General features: G+C 38.6%; 1 protein-coding gene across 1 annotated transcript in view; it reads left to right on the forward strand.

Annotated features, from left to right (window-relative positions):
* Window positions 1–5,206: 5,206 nt before the first annotated feature.
* The window catches only part of ush1c (Usher syndrome 1C), a 52,266-nt gene continuing 35,170 nt past the window's right edge, over window positions 5,207–22,302 (forward strand). The window contains exons 1-4 of the mRNA XM_079809857.1: window positions 5,207–5,460; window positions 18,117–18,184; window positions 20,571–20,714; window positions 21,830–21,968. Of these exons, the coding sequence (XP_079665983.1) occupies window positions 5,425–5,460; window positions 18,117–18,184; window positions 20,571–20,714; window positions 21,830–21,968 (387 nt within the window). The 5' untranslated portion in view covers window positions 5,207–5,424. The remainder of the gene's footprint in view (window positions 5,461–18,116; window positions 18,185–20,570; window positions 20,715–21,829; window positions 21,969–22,302) is intronic.

Consider the following 22,302-nt stretch of genomic DNA (forward strand, 5'->3'; position numbering starts at 1 on the left):
TAAATGGCAAGTTTATGCTCGTTCCAGTATGTATAGGTGAATATTGAGAATTAAAAGCAAAAGCAAATATATATGATGAATCGCTCAGCTAAAGAGAACCACACATTATACAATTAAATTATAAGACATACTTTTACAAAAGTGTATAATTTTTAATCACGAGGTGTCGAGATGTTTGAAGTTTGTTTTGATCTTATTGTCAAGTTTTTTGTTTTGTGTAGTTTGAGATAGTTTTTTTTTTGTTGTTGATGAAGGAACCTGAGGAAAAATAAATATATATATTTCATATATATATTGACTTTATATTATTGTATTATTATAGTTCACAAATAGCAATTTTATTCTCGTTCTAGTAAAGTATTATGGGGAATATTGAGAATTAAAAACAAAGGTAAAAAATGAATCATGATGAATCGCTCAGCTAAAAAGAACCACATGGAAAAATTATAAGACATATCATGAGTATAGGCCACAAATTCAGTTGTTGCAGTCACACACCTTGAACCACACACATTTTGGTAGGTGCAAGGGCATTTAGTGTAAGTGCCAGACCAACACATTTGCCTGTTCTTTTTCAACACCTTCACAATGTGTCTCTTCCTGTGAGCTTGAAGCACAGGGGCTGGGTGGAGGCTGATTACAGGTCTGTAGCAGAGGTGTGTGGAAAAATACACTTTCAAAGATTTGATGCCGGTTAAAAAATACAAATAATAATAATACAGTAAATTCATGTCATTCAATGTCATCATTATTCACCCACATGTTGTATCAAACTCGTAAGAAAAACGTAAGAGTTTGGAACGACATGAGGCCAGGGTGAGTTAATACTGACCAATTTTACATTTTGTGGTGAAATATCCCTTTAATTGATTAGTACAGCTTGAATTAAACAGAAGTATGCAGATGATACCGTCTAGTCACTACATTATGATGCATGACTTACAGGAAGAGTGAGAGAGGACTGGTGGAATGACTGTCGCCATTGAGCCAAGACTTGCTTTCTCATACTGCCACCTAGAGATCAATGGCCGTATGACCGCGTGAATGAATATTCTAGATGTGAAGTATGTTTTGATCTTATCGCCAAGTAAATGATCGTTGCTTTGTTTTGTTTTGTACATAAAGAGAACACGTTTGTTTGTTGGAGGACCCTGTGGAAATGGTTTTTAAAATGTAATCATACTATATTGCTTTAAAGTAAAGAACATTACAATTTAATTGAATGTAAAGTTTTTAACATTTACCAATTTTATTTAAATGTCTATATGGTATGCAACTGTATTTTCTAAAATTAAATACGAAAGGTGTCAATATATAAAACCCCCCAATAGTTAATTTAATGCTATTTTTTAGGTTTTGTTTTTAACCCTTTCAAGTAAAAGAGGAAAAGTTATATAATTTTGAGTAATAAGCGGTTGATATAGGCCTATACATAACTTTAGAGTGCTGGAGTGTTTTAACATAGTCGTCTTTTATCATCTCTGATAAACTCTAAAGCTATTTTAAATGAAATGCTTTTGAATTCATTTATGCCTAATTCAGTCCGAATCTTTATTCTGTTCTTGCCCTCTAAAGTTTTGTCCGTCCGTGTGTTTTGATGGTGGGTCGATGAGATAGTATTACAGGCTGTAATCCCTCTCTGTAAGCCTTTGGGTCAGTGCAGGGACTCGAACCCCCCAAGAGCACCACACTGCCAACAGCTGAACCAGCAGGGGCCAACCTGACTGCTTCCCCTGAAAATGAGGGGCACACATGTACACACCCACATACACTGTCTCCCACACACACACACTTACACGCACGAGAATATGCCAGCGCTAACCTCAGGACACAGGACACTCACGCACATTATCCTGTGAACGTGTGTGGTCTTAGGCCTAATGTTTTGTCATGGTGATAAATAATGATAATTACAAAGCTCCCCTAAACAGCAGTGATGTAGAACACACACAGGGTAAAATATTGTGAATTACATTATAAAAACATACTGTGTGATAAAAACAGTAAGAGTTGATAGGAACTGTAAGCAGTTGCTGTCCTGTTATGTCTACCCCTAACTGTCTATGCACGGTACATTAAGAAGGTATAAGGGGATGCAATTATTTTCATTTAAAGTCACTAGTCACACATGACAAAAATGACCCATACGAATATGATGTTATATTAGAAGAACGGATGAACTGACGGACAGACAGTTGATAGATAAATATAAAAATACATATCTGTTACTTTGGGATCAGGAAACTAAATCACAAAGTAAATTACAATTCTATCGAACTCTATAGTCAAATTATGAATTGGAAGACTATCTCCTGAGTGTCAGAGACACAAAGCAGAGACGGATCCTGACCAAGTACAGGCTGACTGAGCACAGTCTAGTAATCGAGACCAGCCTGACTCGTCGAGGCATGGACTCCACTAGACCCCGGAAGATTTGATGCGGTATCTGGCACCAAGATGTTAGCAGCAGATCCTTTAAGTCCTGTAAATTGCGAGGTGGGGCCTTCATGGATTGGACTTGTTTGTTCAGCACATCCCACAGATCCTCGATTGGATTGAGATCTGGGGAATTTGGAGGCCAAGTCAACACCTCAAACTCGTTGTTGTGCTCCTCAAACCATTCCTAAACATTTTTGCTTTGTGTCAGGGCACATTATCCTGAGAAAGAGACCACAGCCACCAGGGACTACCGTTTCCATGAAAGGGGTGTACATGGTCTGCAACTAGGTGGTACGTGTCAAAGTAACATCCACATGGATGGCAGGACCCAAGGTTTCCCAGCAGAACATTGCCCAAAGCATCACACTGCCTCTGCCGGCTTGCCTTCTTCCCATCTTCCCATAGTGCACCATGTGTTCCCCAGGTAAGCCACCCGGCCATCCACGTGATGTAAAAGAAAACGTGATCCATCAGACCAGGCCACCTTCTTCCATTGCTCCGTGGTCCAGTTCTGATGCTCATGTGCTCTGTTGGTGTTTTCAGCGGTGGACAGGGGTCAGCATGGGCACCCTGACTGGTCTGCGGCTATGCAGCCCCATACGCAACAAACTGCGATGCACTGTGTATTCTGACACCTTTCTATCAGAACCAGCATTAACTTCTTGAGCAATTTGAGCTCCAGTAGCTCGTCTGTTTGATCAGACCACATGGGCCTGCCTTCGCTCCCCACACGCATTAATGAGCCTTGGCCGCCCATGACCCTGTCACCGGTTCACCACTGTTCCTTCCTTGGGCCACTTTTGATAGAAACTGACCACTGCAGACCGGCCCACAAGAGCTGCAGTTTTGGAGATGCTCTGACCCAGTCGTCTAGCCATCACAATTTTGGTGCATTTTTCCTGCTTCCAACACATCAATAAAGAATATGTTACAGTTTTTTTTATTCGCTTTGGTACTATTTTCACAACCAAGGTGTACATTTTCAAAACTCATAGTGCTAATATCACACTTTTTCAAACATTTCAGCATATTTTCAAATGTGTTAATACAATACACAAAACCCCAAAGTATCCTTTTCACTACACAAAATAAGTGTTTCCTCTTTATAAATGTTTCATTCACAGTAACTGCCTTTCATAAAGCTCTTACTATCAAACTTTTGATTTGCATCTCTTCTCGTTCACTTTAAAACATTTGTCTATTATTTAATCCAACTGATCTTAATGGTTAATCAATGAATCATTTGGTACACCTATAGATTTCTATAGATATTTATTATATAGACATGGTTTCTACTTTGTTTGCAATTTCCGATATGGATAACCATATGTAATGAATTCTTTTTACATTACAAGCGATCTATCTTAGATTATAACCACTTTGTCAAAGTGTGTGTGTGTGTGTGTGGCCTGGTAAACTCTACATTATGGGGACAAAATGTCCCCATAAAAATGTCAATATCCTAAATCCTTGTCCTTGCGGGGACATTTTTTTGTCCCCATGGCCATGAGGAAACTTATAAATACAGAATGTGTTTTTTTTGTTGGAAATGTAAAAATGCAGAAAGTTTTGTGTGATGGGTAGGTTTAGGGGTTAGTGTAAGGGGAGATAAAATACAGTTTGCATAGCTTGTAACCATCATGCCTACGTATACCCAGACAGATTATAAGAGTATAAGGGAGAAGGAATAGTCAATGATGGTGTAACATCTGATCAGAAATCAGAAGAAGGGCGACAGATGGCATCAAATATAGCATTTTACATTACAGTATGTATGCCATGTGATACTGTAAACAGATTACCATGGTAGAGTCTGCCACATTACTGTAACTCACCCTTAAAGCTCAACTATAGATTCAGTCATATGGTACAGTGAGAACATTTACTGTATTGGCAGCAAACTCTGTTATAGCACAGAGCCTCATGGCTGTGTCATAACTTCATCACACCTTTTGATAACACTGAATAATACTATTACAAACATTATGGATTCAATGACATAAGTATTTTCACATAGTGTATTTTCTAATGAGGCAAATGTAGCCTCTGTTACTGTAGATAATTCAGCAACGAGGGAGATTTGAAACGTATCTTGCATTGTTTTCTGTTGGATGAACTGATTGTTAAAAGTACTAAACTGAAAGAAGATCACACTGTTGTGTTTCCGTGATTAAACCAAATGTTCTCATTACATATTATAATAATCTTGTGTTTGAAACGATGATTATATGGACTGAAAATATGTGCAACTGAATGAAAGCATGAGATCAGGTTTTGAAAGAATAACTAGCTGTGTTACAAGTGTGATCAGTTTGGATTTTTGCACTAAGAGTTTTGAAAATGTACACCTTACTTGTGAAAATAGTACCAAAGCGAATAAAAAAAAAAAACTGTAAAAGACTGTGGTATCAAATGTTCTAATTTTTTACACTGTTTATTTAAGTGTAAGTTGTTATAATATTTTCTTCTATTATTTTTATGTTTATTATTACTATTAATATTTTATGTTCATATTCCTTGTTTTGGCAATATTGTATTATTTACATTCATGCCAATAAAGCAATTTTGAATTTGAATTAGATAGACAGACAGACAGACTAGATAGATAGATAGATAGATAGATAGATAGATAGATAGATAGATAGATAGATAGATAGATAGATAGATAGATAGATAGATAGATAGATAGATAGATAGATAGATAGATAGATAGATAGATAGATAGATAGATAGATAGATAGATAGATAGATAGATAGATAGATAGATAGATAGATAGATAGATAGATAGATAGATAGATAGATATTGGTTGACATTGGCCGTTGGATGTGTAATAAAGCGAGCACAGTAATATAACAGCAGCAGAATCGACCTATGACCGGCGCTGATAGTCCACGGATACATCCGCTCACACCGCTGACTGACTGACAGACGGGACGGGACGCCAACCAGACTAGCAACACCCTGAAAACACCCACTGTTCATCATGGAGCGAAAAGTGGCAAGAGAATTTCGGCATAAGGTGAGCTTTTAAACGGTTACTGTTCAACTTAAAATATCACTGTTTTTATTAGCATTAGTCATAGTTATTATTGTTCTAGTTAACTTAGCAGACACTGCTCACTGCTGGCGGAGAAGGACGCATCCTTCATTTTTACGCTATAAAATATTTGTAAAGTATGAAAAATGAATATTCGCCAAGCTTCCGACAAGGGAAGTATTATTGTATCCATAGGAACCGGTGATATTTGATCGGTAAAAGACAAAAGATACCCAAACCTAGCATCCTACCCCAGTTTTTCTGCTCTGTTGTGTTTTAGACGTCTTTATTTTTACAGTGAACATTTAAAACATGTTACTTGTTTAGTAATTCGGACGTAATGACACATTTCGTCTAATTTTATTGCTTTACGTAAGCCAAAGGTGCAGATAGGTAGAGGTAGGTTGCACGGTGACGTCACCCGACGTGCGCGTTCTGATTGGCTGAGCAGGTGACAGGTGTTATATATGTTTTAGAAGTAGTTGTACTACCGGTATTATTTACTTTTTGCCTCCGAAATGTGAAGTTAACATTTTGTTGTAGATACATGTTTGATTACATTTTTTATTTGTACTGAATTACTTACTAATTCTGATACATATTTACATGCTCATGTTTATTTTTATTTTTAAGATTCCACACAAAGGCTTCCCCTGTGAAGTGTGTGTAACTGTAGAATTGTACCATCTGTTGTGTGGTGGATGGAGGAACACAAAGGACCGTTTTTTTCACAGCATTAGCTGAGGTGTCAGAAATGTGTGGTCAGGCGGAAGTTATTGCTGCATTTATTGTTCAGCCTGTCTTATTGCCTGTAGATGGGGATGGGAAAGCTGCACCAGACTGTGTAAATTAAAAAAAGCTTTTCTGTTATATTGTTAGATGATATTCAGTTCATTTGTCCCCTTTTGCATAAACTGTAGAATAAATCCAGCTGGTATCAGTTACAGATCTGCTTTTTATGATGTTAAAGTCCAAAGGTGGTCTGTCATCTGGGCTGGTCAGAGTGTTTATGACGCATGTGTTATGTTAAGTTTGATTGCATGTGGCCTGACATTGGTGTTGATTTTGGAAGAATGTGGATATGGTTTTTTATTTCTCCACAATGTTCATGTAGTTTACAAACGTATTAATTTATTATGCATTATATATATTTGAACAATTCAAACAATCATACTAATATAGGTAATATTCATACAAAATAAAAAAATTAAAATACAACTGTTTATCTGCACTCATATTTAACTTTTTTAACTTATTTAAACATTTAAATGTTATTGTTCTTATTTCATTTGAAAATATATTCATCCATTCATCCACCCATTTATTTTTCATTCATTCATTCATCCATCCATCCATCCATTCATTCCACCATTTTATTTATGTATGCCTGTATTTATTCACTCATTCCACCCATCCATCCATCTGTTCAACCATCCATCCATCCATCCATCCATCTATCCGTCCATCCATCCATCCATCCATCCATCCATCCATCCATCCATCCATCCATCCATCCATCCATCCATCCATCCATCCATCCGTTCATTCATCTACCCATTCATTCATTCATTCATTCATTCATTCATTCATTCATTCATTCATTCATTCATTCATTCATTCAACCATTTTATTTACGTATGCCTGTATTTATTCACTCATTCCATCCATCCATCCATCCATCCATCCATCCATCCATCCATCCATCCGTTCATTCATCTATTCATTCATCTACCCATCCATCCAACCATTTTATTTATGTATGCCTGTATTTATTTACTCATTCCATCCATCCATCCGTTCATTCATCTATTCATTCATCTACCCATCCATCCAACCATTTTATTTATGTATGCCTGTATTTATTTACTCATTCCATCCATCCATTCATCCATCCATCCATCCGTTCATTCATCTATTCATTCATCTACCCATCCATCCAACCATTTTATTTATGTATGCCTGTATTTATTTACTCATTCCATCCATCCATCCATCCATCCATCCATTCATTCATTCATTCATTCATTCATTCATTCAACCATTTTACTTCACCACAGAATAATTTTTATGCTGACCTCACACATTAGATTAAGGGGGGTCTAATGCTATTTCATGCATTCTGACTTATTTTCTCTGTTAAAAGAACATGCCAACTTTTTGGAACTTTAGCTTATTCACCGGATCCCCCAGAGTTAGATAAGTCCATACATACCATTCTCATCTCCATGCGTGCCATAACTCTGTCTGACGCACCCACCGCTAGCCTAGCCTAGCTCTCATTCCTGCATAATAATTGTTGTGTTCTTCGTTTAACACTTAATTCCCATAAAGGCACACACACAGAGTTAGATGTGTTGAACTTCTCTTTACTAGTTCCTTCTACACCTGCTCAGTTATATCGACATGCGCAGTACACCACTGGTTCATACCAACTACACAAACTGTATGGGGGTGACCCAGACTGAACCATCTACTGCATATACTACATCCCCCTTCTTAAGCTTTGAACAAAGTGTTAATTAGACATGAAACAAAAAATGGTATGCTGTAGAATTACTAGTGTGAAAATAAACATTTACTGTAAAAAGCAATGTGAGCAGTGGTCTAGCATACTTAAGTAAGCACATAATCTTTGAACCGTGCAGGTCGTCTGATGGTGCGTCCAGCTCTAGTGCATTCAGAACCTCGCACAGCACTTTCCACGCTTTGGGGTCGTTCAGCTTGAACAGGTTCTGGAATCGTGTGTTTGCACAAGTCATCGTCAGTGTACATGGAACAGTCAGGTTGTGAATCAGGTTTGATTGACCTGTCCGGTCTGAGGTGGCGTCTGTTCCTGCGGTAGATTGTGCCCGATGTTGTGACAACATTATATGAGCGGGGCTCATCTCTGATACTGACAACTGTGGCTGGTTTCCACATGTTTTTGATTCTCATGTATACTCTCTGTCCCCCTTTTAAGGCTGGAAGTGGAGCTGCCGTTCCGTCATACCAGCTCTTCTGCTTTGATTGGCGATGCTGCAGTGCTACCTGAACGTGTTTAGGTACAGAAGGTCGCAGGACAGCTTTGCTGGCTGGTAAGGTGGAACGTATGACTCTACCCATAAGGATCTGGGCTGGAGAGTATTTGAGACCAGTGACAGGAGTGTTGCGGAGATTCAATAAGGCTAGATGCGGGTCAGCACCAGACTGAGCAGCAGCTTTCAGCATCGTTTTGACAGTCTTTATGGCCCGCTCGGCCATTCCATTGGACTGAGGGTAGTTTGGACTGGAGTGTGTGATGTTGAAACCCCAGTCACGAGCAAATCGAGCCATTTCAGCACTGGCAAAGGGTACATGATCTGCGATCAGGATCTCAGGCACACCATGTCTCGCAAACACTGCTTTGAATTTTGCTATTAGTGAGCCTGATGTTTTGTCTGACAGCTGTAGGACTTCTGGGTATTTAGAGAAATAGTCCACTATCAGAAGAAATGGTCGCCCTTGAAAGTCAAAAATGTCAGCAGCTATTTTCAGCCAGGGTCCCTCTGGAACCGGATGCGGGATAAGTGGCTCCTTCTGATTTTCAGGAAAGCTCTCTTGGCAGCAACTACAGGCTTCTACCATGTGACGTATGGCTTCAGTGAGTCCTGGCCAGTAGAAGCATGATCTGGCATGTGCTAGAGACCGCTGTATACCCTGGTGTGCCGTGTGCAGTCGTTTCAGCACTTCTGGTCGCAGTGCACGAGGAATGATGATCCGATCATCTTTCAAGAGTAGCCCATCATCTATGCTGATAGTGTCTTTGACTGGCCAGTAAGCTTGAGCAGCTAGTGGGACATTTTTCTTTCTGTCCGGCCATCCTTGCTCATGTAGTCGCCGTATCAGGTGAAGCTCAGGATCTGACTGTGTGGCTTGTTGGATCATGTACATGATGTTACCACTGAGCGCTTCTCCATTCATTGCATAGATTACTTTCTCTTCACTCAGGTCAAGACTTTCTGCTCCGTCAGACTGAATGTATGCCCTGGACAGTGTGTCTGCGATTAGCATTTGGTTACCTGGAGTGTAGACGATATGGATGTCATACCTTTGCAGCTGAAGCAACATTCTCTGAAGACGTGCTGGCGCTGCTCCGATGGGTTTGGAGATTATCGCTTCTAGTGGTTTATGATCAGACTGGACTCTGATGGGAACGCCATAAACATACTGGTGAAACTTCTTTAGAGCGAACACTATGGCCAGCAGTTCCTTTTCTATCTGGGCATAGTTCTTTTCAGCCACAGATAGTGCTCGTGAAGCATACGCTATTGGTTGCCGTTTCTGCATCAGTGTGGCTCCCAGACCATCTTTTGAGGCATCTGCCTGTACCTCTATAGGCTCTTTTGGGTCAAAATGTCTGAGAACGGGAGCCGTTGTTATGGCTGCTTTCAGCTGTTCAAGTGCTGACTGTTGTTCAGGGTGCCACTGCCAGGCTATATCTTTCCTTAGCAGCAGTCTGAGTGGTGCAGTAAGGGTGGCTTCGTTGGGCATGTATTGTGACAGATAGCGTGTCATCCCCAGCAGACGCTGAAGTGCCTTTCTGTCAGTGGGAGGAGGAAGCTGCACTATTGCCGATACCTTTGATTCGTCGGGTTTCATTCCATCTGATGTTATGACATGGCCTAGGTATGTCACCTCCTTGACCATATACTGCAGCTTATCTTTGTTAAACTTGACACTGAGACTCTCTGCTCTGTTCATCACCTTTTCTAGGATGGTATCATGCTCTGTCTTGGTGGATGCCGCTATGATCATGTCGTCGGCCACCATGAAAACGCCTTCAATGTCACCAAAGCTCTCTGAGTTCAAACGCTGAAATACCTCGCTTGCTGACTTGATGCCAAAAGGCATGCGATGAAACCGATACCTGCCCCATGGCGTGTTGAAAGCACACAGGTCTGCTGACTCCTCATCTAGCTTCACCTGCCAATAGCCGTCCTTCTCGTCCAGGATGGTAAACAACTTTTTGCCAGCTAACTTACTCCGTATGTCCTCCAGGGTGGGTATGTTGTAGTGCTGACGGAGTATGGCCCTGTTTAGGTCTCTAGGGTCCAGGCAGACTCTCAGTGCGCCGTTTTTCTTCTCTGTGATGCACAGACTGCTAACCCATGCAGTAGGCTTAGACACTTTGCTTATCACACCCTTTTTCACCAGTTCATCCAACGTCTCTCGGAGTCGGTCATGGACTGCATATGGAATCTTCCTGCAGCCATGTATCACAGGAGGAACAGTAGGGTCAGTGTGAATATGGTGCAATCCTGGAAACTGGCCCAAACCTTGAAACACTGATGCATAGCGGGTGAGGAGCTCCGTTTTTGTGGTGGGCGATGATGATGTAAGGGCCTCTACTTTTCTTATGAGGTCCAACTGCACACATGCCTGTCTCCCAAGTAGAGCTATATCTGATGCTGAGGTCACAAAGAACATCATGTCAGTCATTATATCTTTAGCCTGCACATGGAGGTTAACAACACCTTCTGGTTTGATGCGAGTGCCTCCATACGATACAAGCACTGTGTTTGTCTTTTTGATTTTCACAGGAATCTGTAGCTGATCAATGATTTTCTTTGGAATGACGTTCGCTTCAGCACCCGTGTCAAGCTTGAAGTTGACAATTGTGCCTGCCATGCGCAGATTTGTGTGCCAGCCTGTGTCAGGCGTGTTTGAGTGAACTACAGTACCGACAAACAGTGTGTCTACTCCAGATAGCTCAGTGTCCATGTCAAGCGTGTCCATTTTAGCTTTGGATTTGCACACAATCGCAAAATGGTTCTTTTTGCCACATTTTTTACAAACTTCATTATAGGCTGGGCACTGTCTTGGCATGTGAATGCGTCCGCATTTTCCACAGGTTTTTGTGTGTCCTCTCATTGACTTTGAAGATTGTTTATTTACTGCGGGTTTGCTTGATTTGTACACAGGCTGTGAGCCCTTTTTTGTAATGGCATGCACAAATTGTGCTTCAGATGATCCTGCCATGGCTGTGGCTTGTGCTTTTGTGACCTCTTTAGCTCTGCATATGTCGATGGCTTTTGAAAGCGTCAAATCAGATATGGACAGTAGCCGTTCGCGAAGTCCAGAGTCAGTTATACTGAATACTATTTTGTCTCGTATCATGAGATCTTCCGTTTCTCCGAATTCACATGTGCGTGCTCTGTTTCGTAGTTCTGTGACGAATTTGTCTATGCTTGCTTGCTCAGAAAATGTGTGGGCCCAGAACTGGTGTCGTTCAAAAACGACATTCTTTCGCGGAGCACAGTATCTGTGAAATGCCGCGAGCACCTCTGATAATTTTTTATGTTCTACGTCCGCATATTCAATCTCCAGCGAATTATAAATGTCTAGCGCCTCTTCTCCTATGCAATGCAGCAGCACAGCAATCTGTCTCGACTCAGGTTTATCCACTAGCGCTGAGGCAGTAAGGTACAGATTAAATCTTTGTTCCCACTTACGCCAATTTTCAGCCAGGTTCCCCGTCAGAGACAAAGGTGGCGGCGGATGAAGCATTTCCATCTTATTCGCCGCTTCAACGTGCCTGTGATGCTTTCGTCACTCGTCGCTCGTGCAGCGGTGATCTTTTGTCACTTCTTGACGTGCGCGGCGTTAGTTAGTGGGTACCGTCGATTCTGACACCATGTTGTGTTCTCCGTTTAACACTTAATTCCCATAAAGGCACACACACAGAGTTAGATGTGTTGAACTTCTCTTTACTAGTTCCTTCTACACCTGCTCAGTTATATCGACATGCGCAGTACACCACTGGTTCATACCAACTACACAAACTGTATGGGGGTGACCCAGACTGAACCATCTACTGCATATACTACAATAATCAAGGAACTTTGCTGCCTTACTATGGGTGCAGCGCCGCAATGATATTACGCAGCGCCTGAAAATAGGCTAACTTCAGTCAACATAACCAACGTGACAACCTGCTTGCACAGGGAGCGTGCTGGCGACTATTTTCAGGCACTGCGGGATATCATTGCGCCACTGCACCCGTGGTACGGCACAGGCCCGGTTCCAGAATCAAATGACTGAGGGTGCTTCTGCAAATTATTTCATAAACATGTTAGAATATCCAGACTTAAAACTGTATGTTGTCTGAGAAATTCGCTAAATAATGTCGTCTACAGAGGTAAAACCTCTATTCTGGGTCAGGAGGATATTTCTGTCTCGTGCAGAGTGGCATTTATATTTAGATGTCACTTCCGAAACTTTGGCCGTCGGTCCTCTTAGCAATAATAGTTTTATTCAATGAATGTTATAGACTGTAGCCTCGAAAGTGAGGCCAGATCGCCATACCATCACTAAAATGCTGTTGCTTTGTCAGTTCATCGCAATCTCACAAAGTTCCGTTATAAAAATGTCAACAATAAATCTCTTACTTACATCGTGTCTTGACTTTGTTTGTTAATGAGAGGTTTCATGAGCCTGCATTAACTCAGCGCTGAATAAAAACTCTGCCGTTTGAGCGGTGAGATTAGGGCTGCTCGATTATGGAAAAAATCATAATCACGATTATTTTGGTCAATATTGAAATCACGATTATGTAAAACGATTATTTCACATGACTTTGGGAATGTGTTGTATTTATTAAAAAAACCCTTTCAACAATTCAATTGAAATTGTAACATTTGTTGTACTTTTTGAACTATTAAAATATATAATATAACATATATTCAAATCAAAGTATAAAAGTATTCATGTAAAAATGATAACCACAAATAAATAAGATCAACAATATGGTTTGGCTAGATATGCTTTTCAGGTACGTCTAACATTAGTTTTCAGGTACAGAAATGTATCAAATAACATTGCATATTTGAGTGCATAAATTAAAGATTAATCCTATTAAACTTACAAAAGCTATTCAATCAAGAGCGGTGAGTGGTGTCCTTGTCTTTTGTTGTTTGACATTAAACAGACAGCAGTAAAGGCTACTGCCTCTTTAAGACCTAATGATCGGATATGCGTCGTCTTTATCGACTGTATAAAGTTCACTTAAGGCATATACAGACTATGTCTGCTAGGATACTCATCAAGATGGACATGTTGACATACTTTTTGTGTGAGTTTGTCCGTCGAAGAGCAAGACAGAAAGAGAACTCAATATTTCCGCGCTGTGAGACGTGTGCGCGCTTTCGGACAAGAGCACAGAGACAGATTTTCTCACAGCGCGCGCGGCTTCTCATTCGCGTCTTCTGGCACTAAACCCGGGTGATGACGGCGAAAACGGCTGGTCATATTCGAAAATATGGCAGCACTCGCATGCATTGAACAAAGTTTACAAAGAGAGAATTATTTGAAAAATATGAGGGGTAAAAAAGGACGTTTACACGGCACCCCTGCTCTCGTCAGTTTTTGTTTCTTTATTAGATTGTCATAGGTCACTCTGTTTAATTTTCAAGTGGTTAAACAAATTCGTGGTGTTCCCTTGCGTTGCAGCCACTACGATGTAGCAAATCTTGCACGTAGCGTCTGATTCCTCGAAGCCAAACTGTTCCCAGACAACGAAGTTGGTTTTGCCTTTGTTGCTCACCAAACGCTGCTGTAACTGCCCTCCTTCTGCCATCTTTAGTTTACTCGTGGCAAGTTTTTAAATTCCAGCGGATGATATGCACACGAGTCACGAGACTCGCGACCTGAGAGAGATTGTGGCTTCGGGAGGGGCGGATGAGCGCGTGCGCATTTCATTCAGAACGCAAGACAAAATAAGAGTGTTCTTGCAAAACTGAACATGGCGAAATAATCGTTTTTTCTCGATTGTACTATTTTCGTGATCGTTGGGAGGCAAAATCGAAATTGAAATCGAAATCGAAATTCGATTAATTGCACAGCCCTAAATCTGATCGCGTTCAAGAGATCAACTGTGATTGGCTACATTACTCGCCGCTGCAAAAACACGCTGTAAATAGATGCAATTGATGCTCTCCAGAGCTCAGACACAAATTTGCAAATCTGCCAAATCTGTTTTGCCGATATTCTTACAGTATCAACTGAAGGTGCTTTTGCTTGCGTTTGAGGGTGCTTAGCCCCCTGAGAACCGGGCTTGGTACGGCAGCAAAGCTCCTTGATTATTACGCAGGAATGATAGTATAGTTCCTAGCCATATCGGCCTAGAAAATTGCAAATTTTAATTTTCCGTCGGTCTTAGTACACGATGTAACTATACACATCACAACATGTAAATAGGAAAATGTTGGCTTTATTTTGTCACTTATTGAGCAGTAAACTAGATGGAGCCATTTACCTCCAGTCTTTGTGCTAAGCTAGGCTAGCGGTGGGTGCGTCAGACAGAGTTATGGCACACACGGAGATGAGAATGGTATGTATGGCCTCATCTAACTCTGGGGAATACGATGAAAGTCCCAAAAAGTCGGCGTGTTCCTTTAAAGAGTTGGGTTCTCATGCAAAACATGGCCAAAATGTAAAACATTTTTTTATTTCTGTGCCAAATACACTCCTTTAGGATTCTAACAAGTTTTAGAAAGTTTTTTTCGAGTATGGCCCTGTATGACATCATAAAGGGCAGAATTCCTTGTGGACACTTCTCCCGGATGAGCATGTGTCAACCAGGGGTGTGTTTCCCATACAGCGACATAACTCGCTGCTTCACTACCATAGTACGATGCATTGTTGAAGAAATCAACTAGCTGGTCACGACTGCTTCCCGAAACCATACTGTCGCAAATTGGTCGTTCAACGACGTTAAAGGGTTAGTTCACCCAAAAATGAAAATTCTGTCATTAATTACTCACCCTCATGTTGTTGGACACCCGTAAGATCTCCGTTCATATTCGGAACACAAATGAAGATATTTTAGTTGAAAGCTGATGGCTGAGAAAGGCTTCACACAGGCCTCCATTGGCATTCAGTACATTGACACTTCCAAGATCCATGAAAGGCACTTAAAACGTCGTTACAAAGTCTATCTCACCACAGTGGCTCTACAATAATCTTACAATGCGACGACAATAGTTTTTGTGCGCAAAAAAAAATCAAAATAACACCTTTTTCCAACTTGTTCTCGACTTCCGTGTGTGCCTCCACGACGCATGCGCGAGAATATGACGTAGCGCCGGTGTTCTGGAATCCATGAAATACACACTTAAGCCCCATTTTGAGAACTACGCCGAGACCTAAAGCACGATCAATGTAGAATCCAACAGCTTAGACACGCGCATCTTCCTCTGCTCGTAAACAAATCGCTTCTGGGTCATGTGTCCGAACGCCGGATCTGCGTCATATTCTCGCGCATGCGTCGTGGAGGCATACACGGAAGTCGAGAACAAGCTGGATAAAGGTGTTATTTTGATTTTTTTTTTTCCACAAAAACTATTGTCGTCGCATCGTAAGATTATTGTAGAGCCACTGTGGTGAGATGGACTTTGTAACGACGTTTTAAGTGCCTTTCATGGATCTTGGAAGTGTCAATGTACTGAATGCCAATGGAGGCCTGTCTAAAGCCTTTCTCAGCCATCAGCTTTCAACTAAAATATCTTCATTTGTGTTCCGAATATGAACGGAGGACTTACGGGTGTCCAACGACATGAGGGTGAGTAATTAATGACAGAATTTTCATTTTTGGGTGAACTAACCCTTTAATCAATGATGTCACGCACGTGGTGGAGTAATAACTTCTGAGATCGAAATAATGCTAGATGTTTTTCTATAAATTACAGACATGACATCTGAGGACTGTTTCTCATTTTTCATCTTAAAATCTTAAAATCTCTTGACAAACTAAAAGACGTGAATGACATTTGTATGTATTCTAAATAAAAGATACAGATCGTACTGAATGTCAGCTTGCTTATTTTGTTCGATATATGGGTGTATTGAGTGCACATGTCACGCAAACAAGAAACTATGCTCTGAATCTACAGGTCAAGAGCTGTCATTCCAACCACACGACTTTGCGATTCTGTTTGCGAATGTTCGTTGGAACTATGGTTCCGGGAAACACTGAGTTGTTGAACTATGCTGATTACGATGGAACGTGCGACCAAAGTTGGCTAACGATGCTTTCGGGAAAGGCACCCCAGAATGAGAGCAAGTGCAAGAGCACGTCCATCAGCGAGGGTCGTTCGGGTTACGGGAGCCGTCAGCACTGCTGTCATTTTGTTTTTAGACCACGAAATCAACAATGTCACTAAAGAAGCGTGTTTCTGGTTGTGAGGGAAAGATAACCTTGTTCAATAGGGCTGCGCAATATATCGAAATTATCGAAATATCGCAAATGTACATATCGCAATATGCATATCGCAAGGGCACGCAATATCTGAATGATTTTAATAGGCTACTTCAACATTGTGAAAAGTGTACGTTTTAGGTCGATGCATATAGCAGAGAATAGACTGAGCACACGACTGTTACTTATGTGACTTGCTTGACGTTAAAAAGAGTTATTAAACACAATAACTTGCAGTCTCGTGCTGTCTGCTGTCTGACACACACACCAAAACGTGCGCACAAGCCGTTCTTTTTTTCTTGTCTTGTTACACACTCGAACTGTCAAATACACACACAGTTATGTCAAAATGGCTGTCTTGATGAGTAATCATGTAAACACAGTCAGTTATGCTTTAAGTGAAAGATATCAGTTGGGGAAAGAAATAGATTTTACACACTTAAAGCAATATCATATCGCATATCGAATATCGCATTATTTAACAAGGATATCGCATATCGCATTTTTCTTCAATATCGCACAGCTCTATTGTTCAGCTTCCCAAATAACCCAGTGTTAAGGGAACAGTGGATGCAGTTTGTTTTTCCGGAGCAGCAACAGAGTTCTGCAAGTGTGTTTGTTTGTTCCCGGGCATGAGTCGAAACCGCAAGCGGTGAGTGAAACTGCGTCAAATGTGTGTTTTGTTGGCGATCGGCGCATAAGTGCATATAATGTAAACAATACAAACGCATAGTGAATCGAAAGTTATCCTGGGATAATGCCATAATATATTGTGTGTGTATGTGTGTGCTTGTGACTCTTTAGCTCCGCCCACTGCAGTGCATTCCTCCACGAGTTCGGCTGTTTTCAGAAAAAATCGGTACAGCGTATCTGTCTTTTATAAATATGATAAAACTAAAGACTCTTCGGAGATATGAAGGATGCAATGCTACTCTATAGGTACTCAAGATCAACATTGACAGAAACTTTGTGTTATGTAGCCTTTAACTTCATTAGCATTCCTATAATAATAATAATGCGGCAGCACACTAATGTAAGGTGACACTGCTAGCATGATAAACCTCTTTATGTGAGCCCAGGAACATTAACAGCTCCAGTGGAGCAGATCTGACCGAATGATACTCACAATGCAGGAAAAGGTCCACCTGACCCATTCAACAAAAACAACACGCGACCCAGCCAATCTGAGAGACGCCTGACTTACAGACGCACAATAGTTCCTCCACCTCCTCTTTCTCTCTCACGACCTCTCGTTCCTCACTGACCTCCCTCAGTGAGAAAGAGATGTGTTACATCATTGACTGGCCAAAACGCTTCCTCAAAACTTTCCTACAGCAGATTAGCCACCACCAGGTAAAAGATGTGCATTTGATTGATTTTCTGATTATTAATGATGATCTGATGTTTGTGTGTTTGTGTTGTGCAGGTGGAGCTGCTCATTGACAATGAAGCAGAGAAGGACTATCTCTATGATGTTCTCCGCATGTATCATCAGTAAGTATTCAAAATGAATTACAATTTTTAAAACATTTTTGGGTTGCAAACCTCTTGCGTAATATTAAAGGACCCTGGGTGCTGACATAAGGGTTGCAGGTTCAATCCTGATTTGTACAAACCTAGTGAATTTTGCACAGGAAATGTAAAATGTAGTTCACAGACATTACATACTTCCTGTATACAAATGTCTCTGCAACTGTATTGTGTCTGGAAAATGTTAGATGCTGATAAATAATGTAAATTTCCATCAGTAGTGCTGGCAATCTGTTGATCAAATGAAAGCTGCATGACACATTCAAAAGTATTCAGTGTCTGTTTGTCCGTGTGTAATAATAGGAAATGCTTAATGTGTTCCCTTGGGACTTTATTTGTGATCTTGTGTGTAAATCAACACGTCATTGCTCCGCTGGACAGAAATAAGAGGCTTAATCCAATGGAAAAGTAACTTGGATCAGATCATTTCCACTGTCCTCCCTGCATTCAAGGGCAGCCATTCTCTGACGCCCCTTTGTCTCTGATATCTGAGTCAGGAGTGAAATATCAATGATTCATAGAGCAGCTGCCTCTAAATTCATAAGCTGATTTTATGTGGGTGTAAAGTGTCATTTTCTATACAACAAGCAACAAATCAGAATGTTTTTGATATAGGTTAACTTACAAAATCACAGCTAATACTACTTATATATATATATTAGTTAGAAATGCTGTTGATGACCATATTGGTTTTGGCTGATATAATTAGATGGGGTTTTTAAACTATATATTTGAATTGATAAATATTGGAAGAATATAGGGTTTTTCCTAGTACTTAGGAACTTTTTTTTTTTGTATTACTTTTTCTAACTTTCTATACCAGGTTACAAAAGGAAAAGAAAAGCATGTACAAAAGGAAGCATGTAAAATAATAGTTGGGATTATTAAATTGAAAGGAAAAAGTAAACATAAACAACTCTAAATATGAAAATAATTATAGGCTATCAATATCAGCCAACATGTCTGTGTCAGTGTGTGCCTAATAAGGTTTTGTCTTATTAGTGAAATTCATATTTGATTTGATTTGATTTTATTCATTTTGATTTTTTTATTTATTATTTGATTTTATTATTTTATTTTGGGAAACATGTATGACAACAGTCTTTTTTTTGCAATTCCAGTTGAACGTTAACTTTTTAATTTGATCTATTTATTAATTAAAAAAAAAATAAAATAAAAAAATTATATATATATATATATATATATATATTATTTTATTTTGGGAAACATGTAGGACAAGTCTTTTTTTGCAATTCCAGTTGAACTTTAACTTTTTAATTTATTTATTTATTTATTTATTTTTCTTTTGTTTATTATTTTTTTATTTTATTTTGTGAAACATGTATTACAACAGTCTTTTTTACAATTTCAGTTGAACGTTAACTTTTTTTATTTTATTATTATTATTATTTTTTTTTTTTTGTGAAACATGTATGACAACAGTCTTTTTGTGCAATTCCAGTTGAACGTTAACTTATTTATTTATTTATTTTTAATTTGTTTATTTTTAATTTTTAATTTGTATTATTTTATTTTGGGAAACGTATGACAGCAGTCTTTCTTTGCAATTCCAGTTGAACGTTAACTTTTTAATTTTATTTATTTATTTATTTATTTATTTATTTATTTATTTATTTATTTATTTATTTATTTATTTATTTATTTATTTATTTATTTATCTATTTATTTATTTATTTATTTATTTATCTATTTATTTATTTATTTATTTATTTTTAATTATTTTATTTGGGGAAACATGTATGCCAACAGTATTTTTTTGCAATTCCAGTTGAACATTAACTTTTTTATTTTATTTATTTATTTTTCTTTTTAAATTATTTTTTTATTTTGTTTTGTGAAACATGTATGACAACAGTCTTTTTTTGCAATTCCAGTTGAACGTTAACTTTTTTATTTTATTTATTTATTTATTTATTTATCTTTTTTAATGATTTAATTGTTTTATTTTGGGAAACGTATGACAACAGTCTTTTTTACAATTCCCTGTTGAACGTTAACTTTTTTATTTTATTTTTTTATTTTTATTTTGTGAAACATGTATGACGACAGTCTTTTTTTGCAATTCCAGTTGACTTAACGTTAATTTAATTCTATACAAAATATATAAAATGATACAAAAGATTGAATAATGATTTAATAATAGCGATCGAGTATCAACACAGAATGTTGAATCAGTAATAGTCTAAAGTTAACTGAGTCTAAATATATATACAGTATAAATATGTAATCCATATCTTGAGCACAAACTGTTTGTGCTGTTCTGAATTAGCCCTCCTGTTTGAATGTTCTCAATCAGGTCCTGTTTAAATGGCTCTGCTCTGCCCTTTAGATCCATGGAACTGCCTGTCCTGGTCGGTGACCTGAAACTGGTGATAAATGAGCCCAAACGCCTTCCGCTGTTCGATGCCATCAGACCCCTGATTCCTCTGAAGCACCAGGTGCAGTACGACCAGCTCACGCCCAAGAGATCCAGGTGAGAGAGCAAACGGGGAACACAGAGAATAATGACGTGTTAAAATGGGTTAATAAGGTGGGATGCTTCTGTGCAGTATGGATATCTTACATGAATAGCAGAGAAGGCAATAAAGACAGAAAGAGGACATTGGAAATCAGAGGAGGAGGTAGAATGACAGCCACCGCTCTCATCTCCAAAGAGAATCATTGTTTTCTCTCATGCTCGGTCAGACGTGCATGAGCACAGAGAGAGAACAAGTTTATTCAACCGCGTCTAATGCGCAGCGCTAATAGGACCACAATGAACTGGATTCTGTTTCCTCTTGTTGTCTTTCTCAGAGAAAATAAGAAAAAAAAAAAAAAAAAAAAAAAAAAAAAAAAAATATATATATATAATATATATATATATATATATATATATATATATATATATATATATATATATATATATATATATATATATATATATATATATATATATATATATTATATACTTAAAACATACTGTATATTTTTATTACAGTATTGGTTTAGGGGTTTTCGAAGGAAAAGAGTTTAATTGAAATGAAAATAATATACATATATATATTTTTTTTTTTTTTCTTTTTTTTTCCATTTTCTTATTTTTATTTTATTTAAAATATTTGTATTTTATTTATTTATTTAATTTATTTAAGCAAACTTTATTATACTTTTTATTAAAAATAAATAATACAAATATTATTATTAATCTTTATTAATCTTTTTATTTTGGTATTTGTTTATTTTGGGGGGACTTGTTATATGTTATATGTTATTAATATTATTGAAGGTGTGTATATATATGTACAGGATATACAGTATATACCATCAGATATTATTATTATTAATATTAATATTGGTTTAGGTTATTTTGGTATTTGGTATTGATTTTATTTGAGGGGGTTATAATTATTTATTTATTTTCAGAATCACTAAATTCTATATCATTTTATTTTAAAAGTTTCAGGCTTTGCCAACACATTAAAGTTTGTCTTGACAAAGTTTGCTTTTGTAGTTGTAATATTATTGTAATTTGAGGAACGTTACATTTCTCTAAATATCACTTTTACTGATTTTAGATGCCACTATTTTGTTCACTTTTGTTATGAACAGGAAGTTGAAGGAAGTCCGTCTGGACCGCACACACCCCGAGGGTCTGGGTCTGAGTGTTCGAGGTGGGCTGGAGTTCGGCTCTGGGCTCTTCATATCACAGATTGTCAAAGATGGACAGGCAGGAAATGTCGGCCTGCAGGTACAGAAAATCCAGAAAAACTCAAGGATGCCTGGTTATGCGGCTGCTTTTGAGACTATTATGTAGCAAATACAGCTTTCTTTCAGTAAATAATGCATATTTGGACCCTAAGCAGACACTCTCTTGCCTTATATTAAATATCTGACAACAGAAAATGTTAAACTTTCAAATGGGCTGCACAAAAGACATGCCAAACAGTCATGATCAGTGCACCTTCTCTCCACCAGAGGGAGCAACCAGCCTTCTTAATTTCGTCCCGTCTTCTATTTCCAAACACAGTTCTTGTCCTCTACTGTAATCCCCTCGATCAATGTTTGTCCTGCAGATAAATTCA

Source organism: Gobio gobio (genome assembly GCF_949357685.1).
Source record: "Gobio gobio genome assembly, chromosome: 25".
Taxonomy (NCBI): domain Eukaryota; kingdom Metazoa; phylum Chordata; class Actinopteri; order Cypriniformes; family Gobionidae; genus Gobio; species Gobio gobio.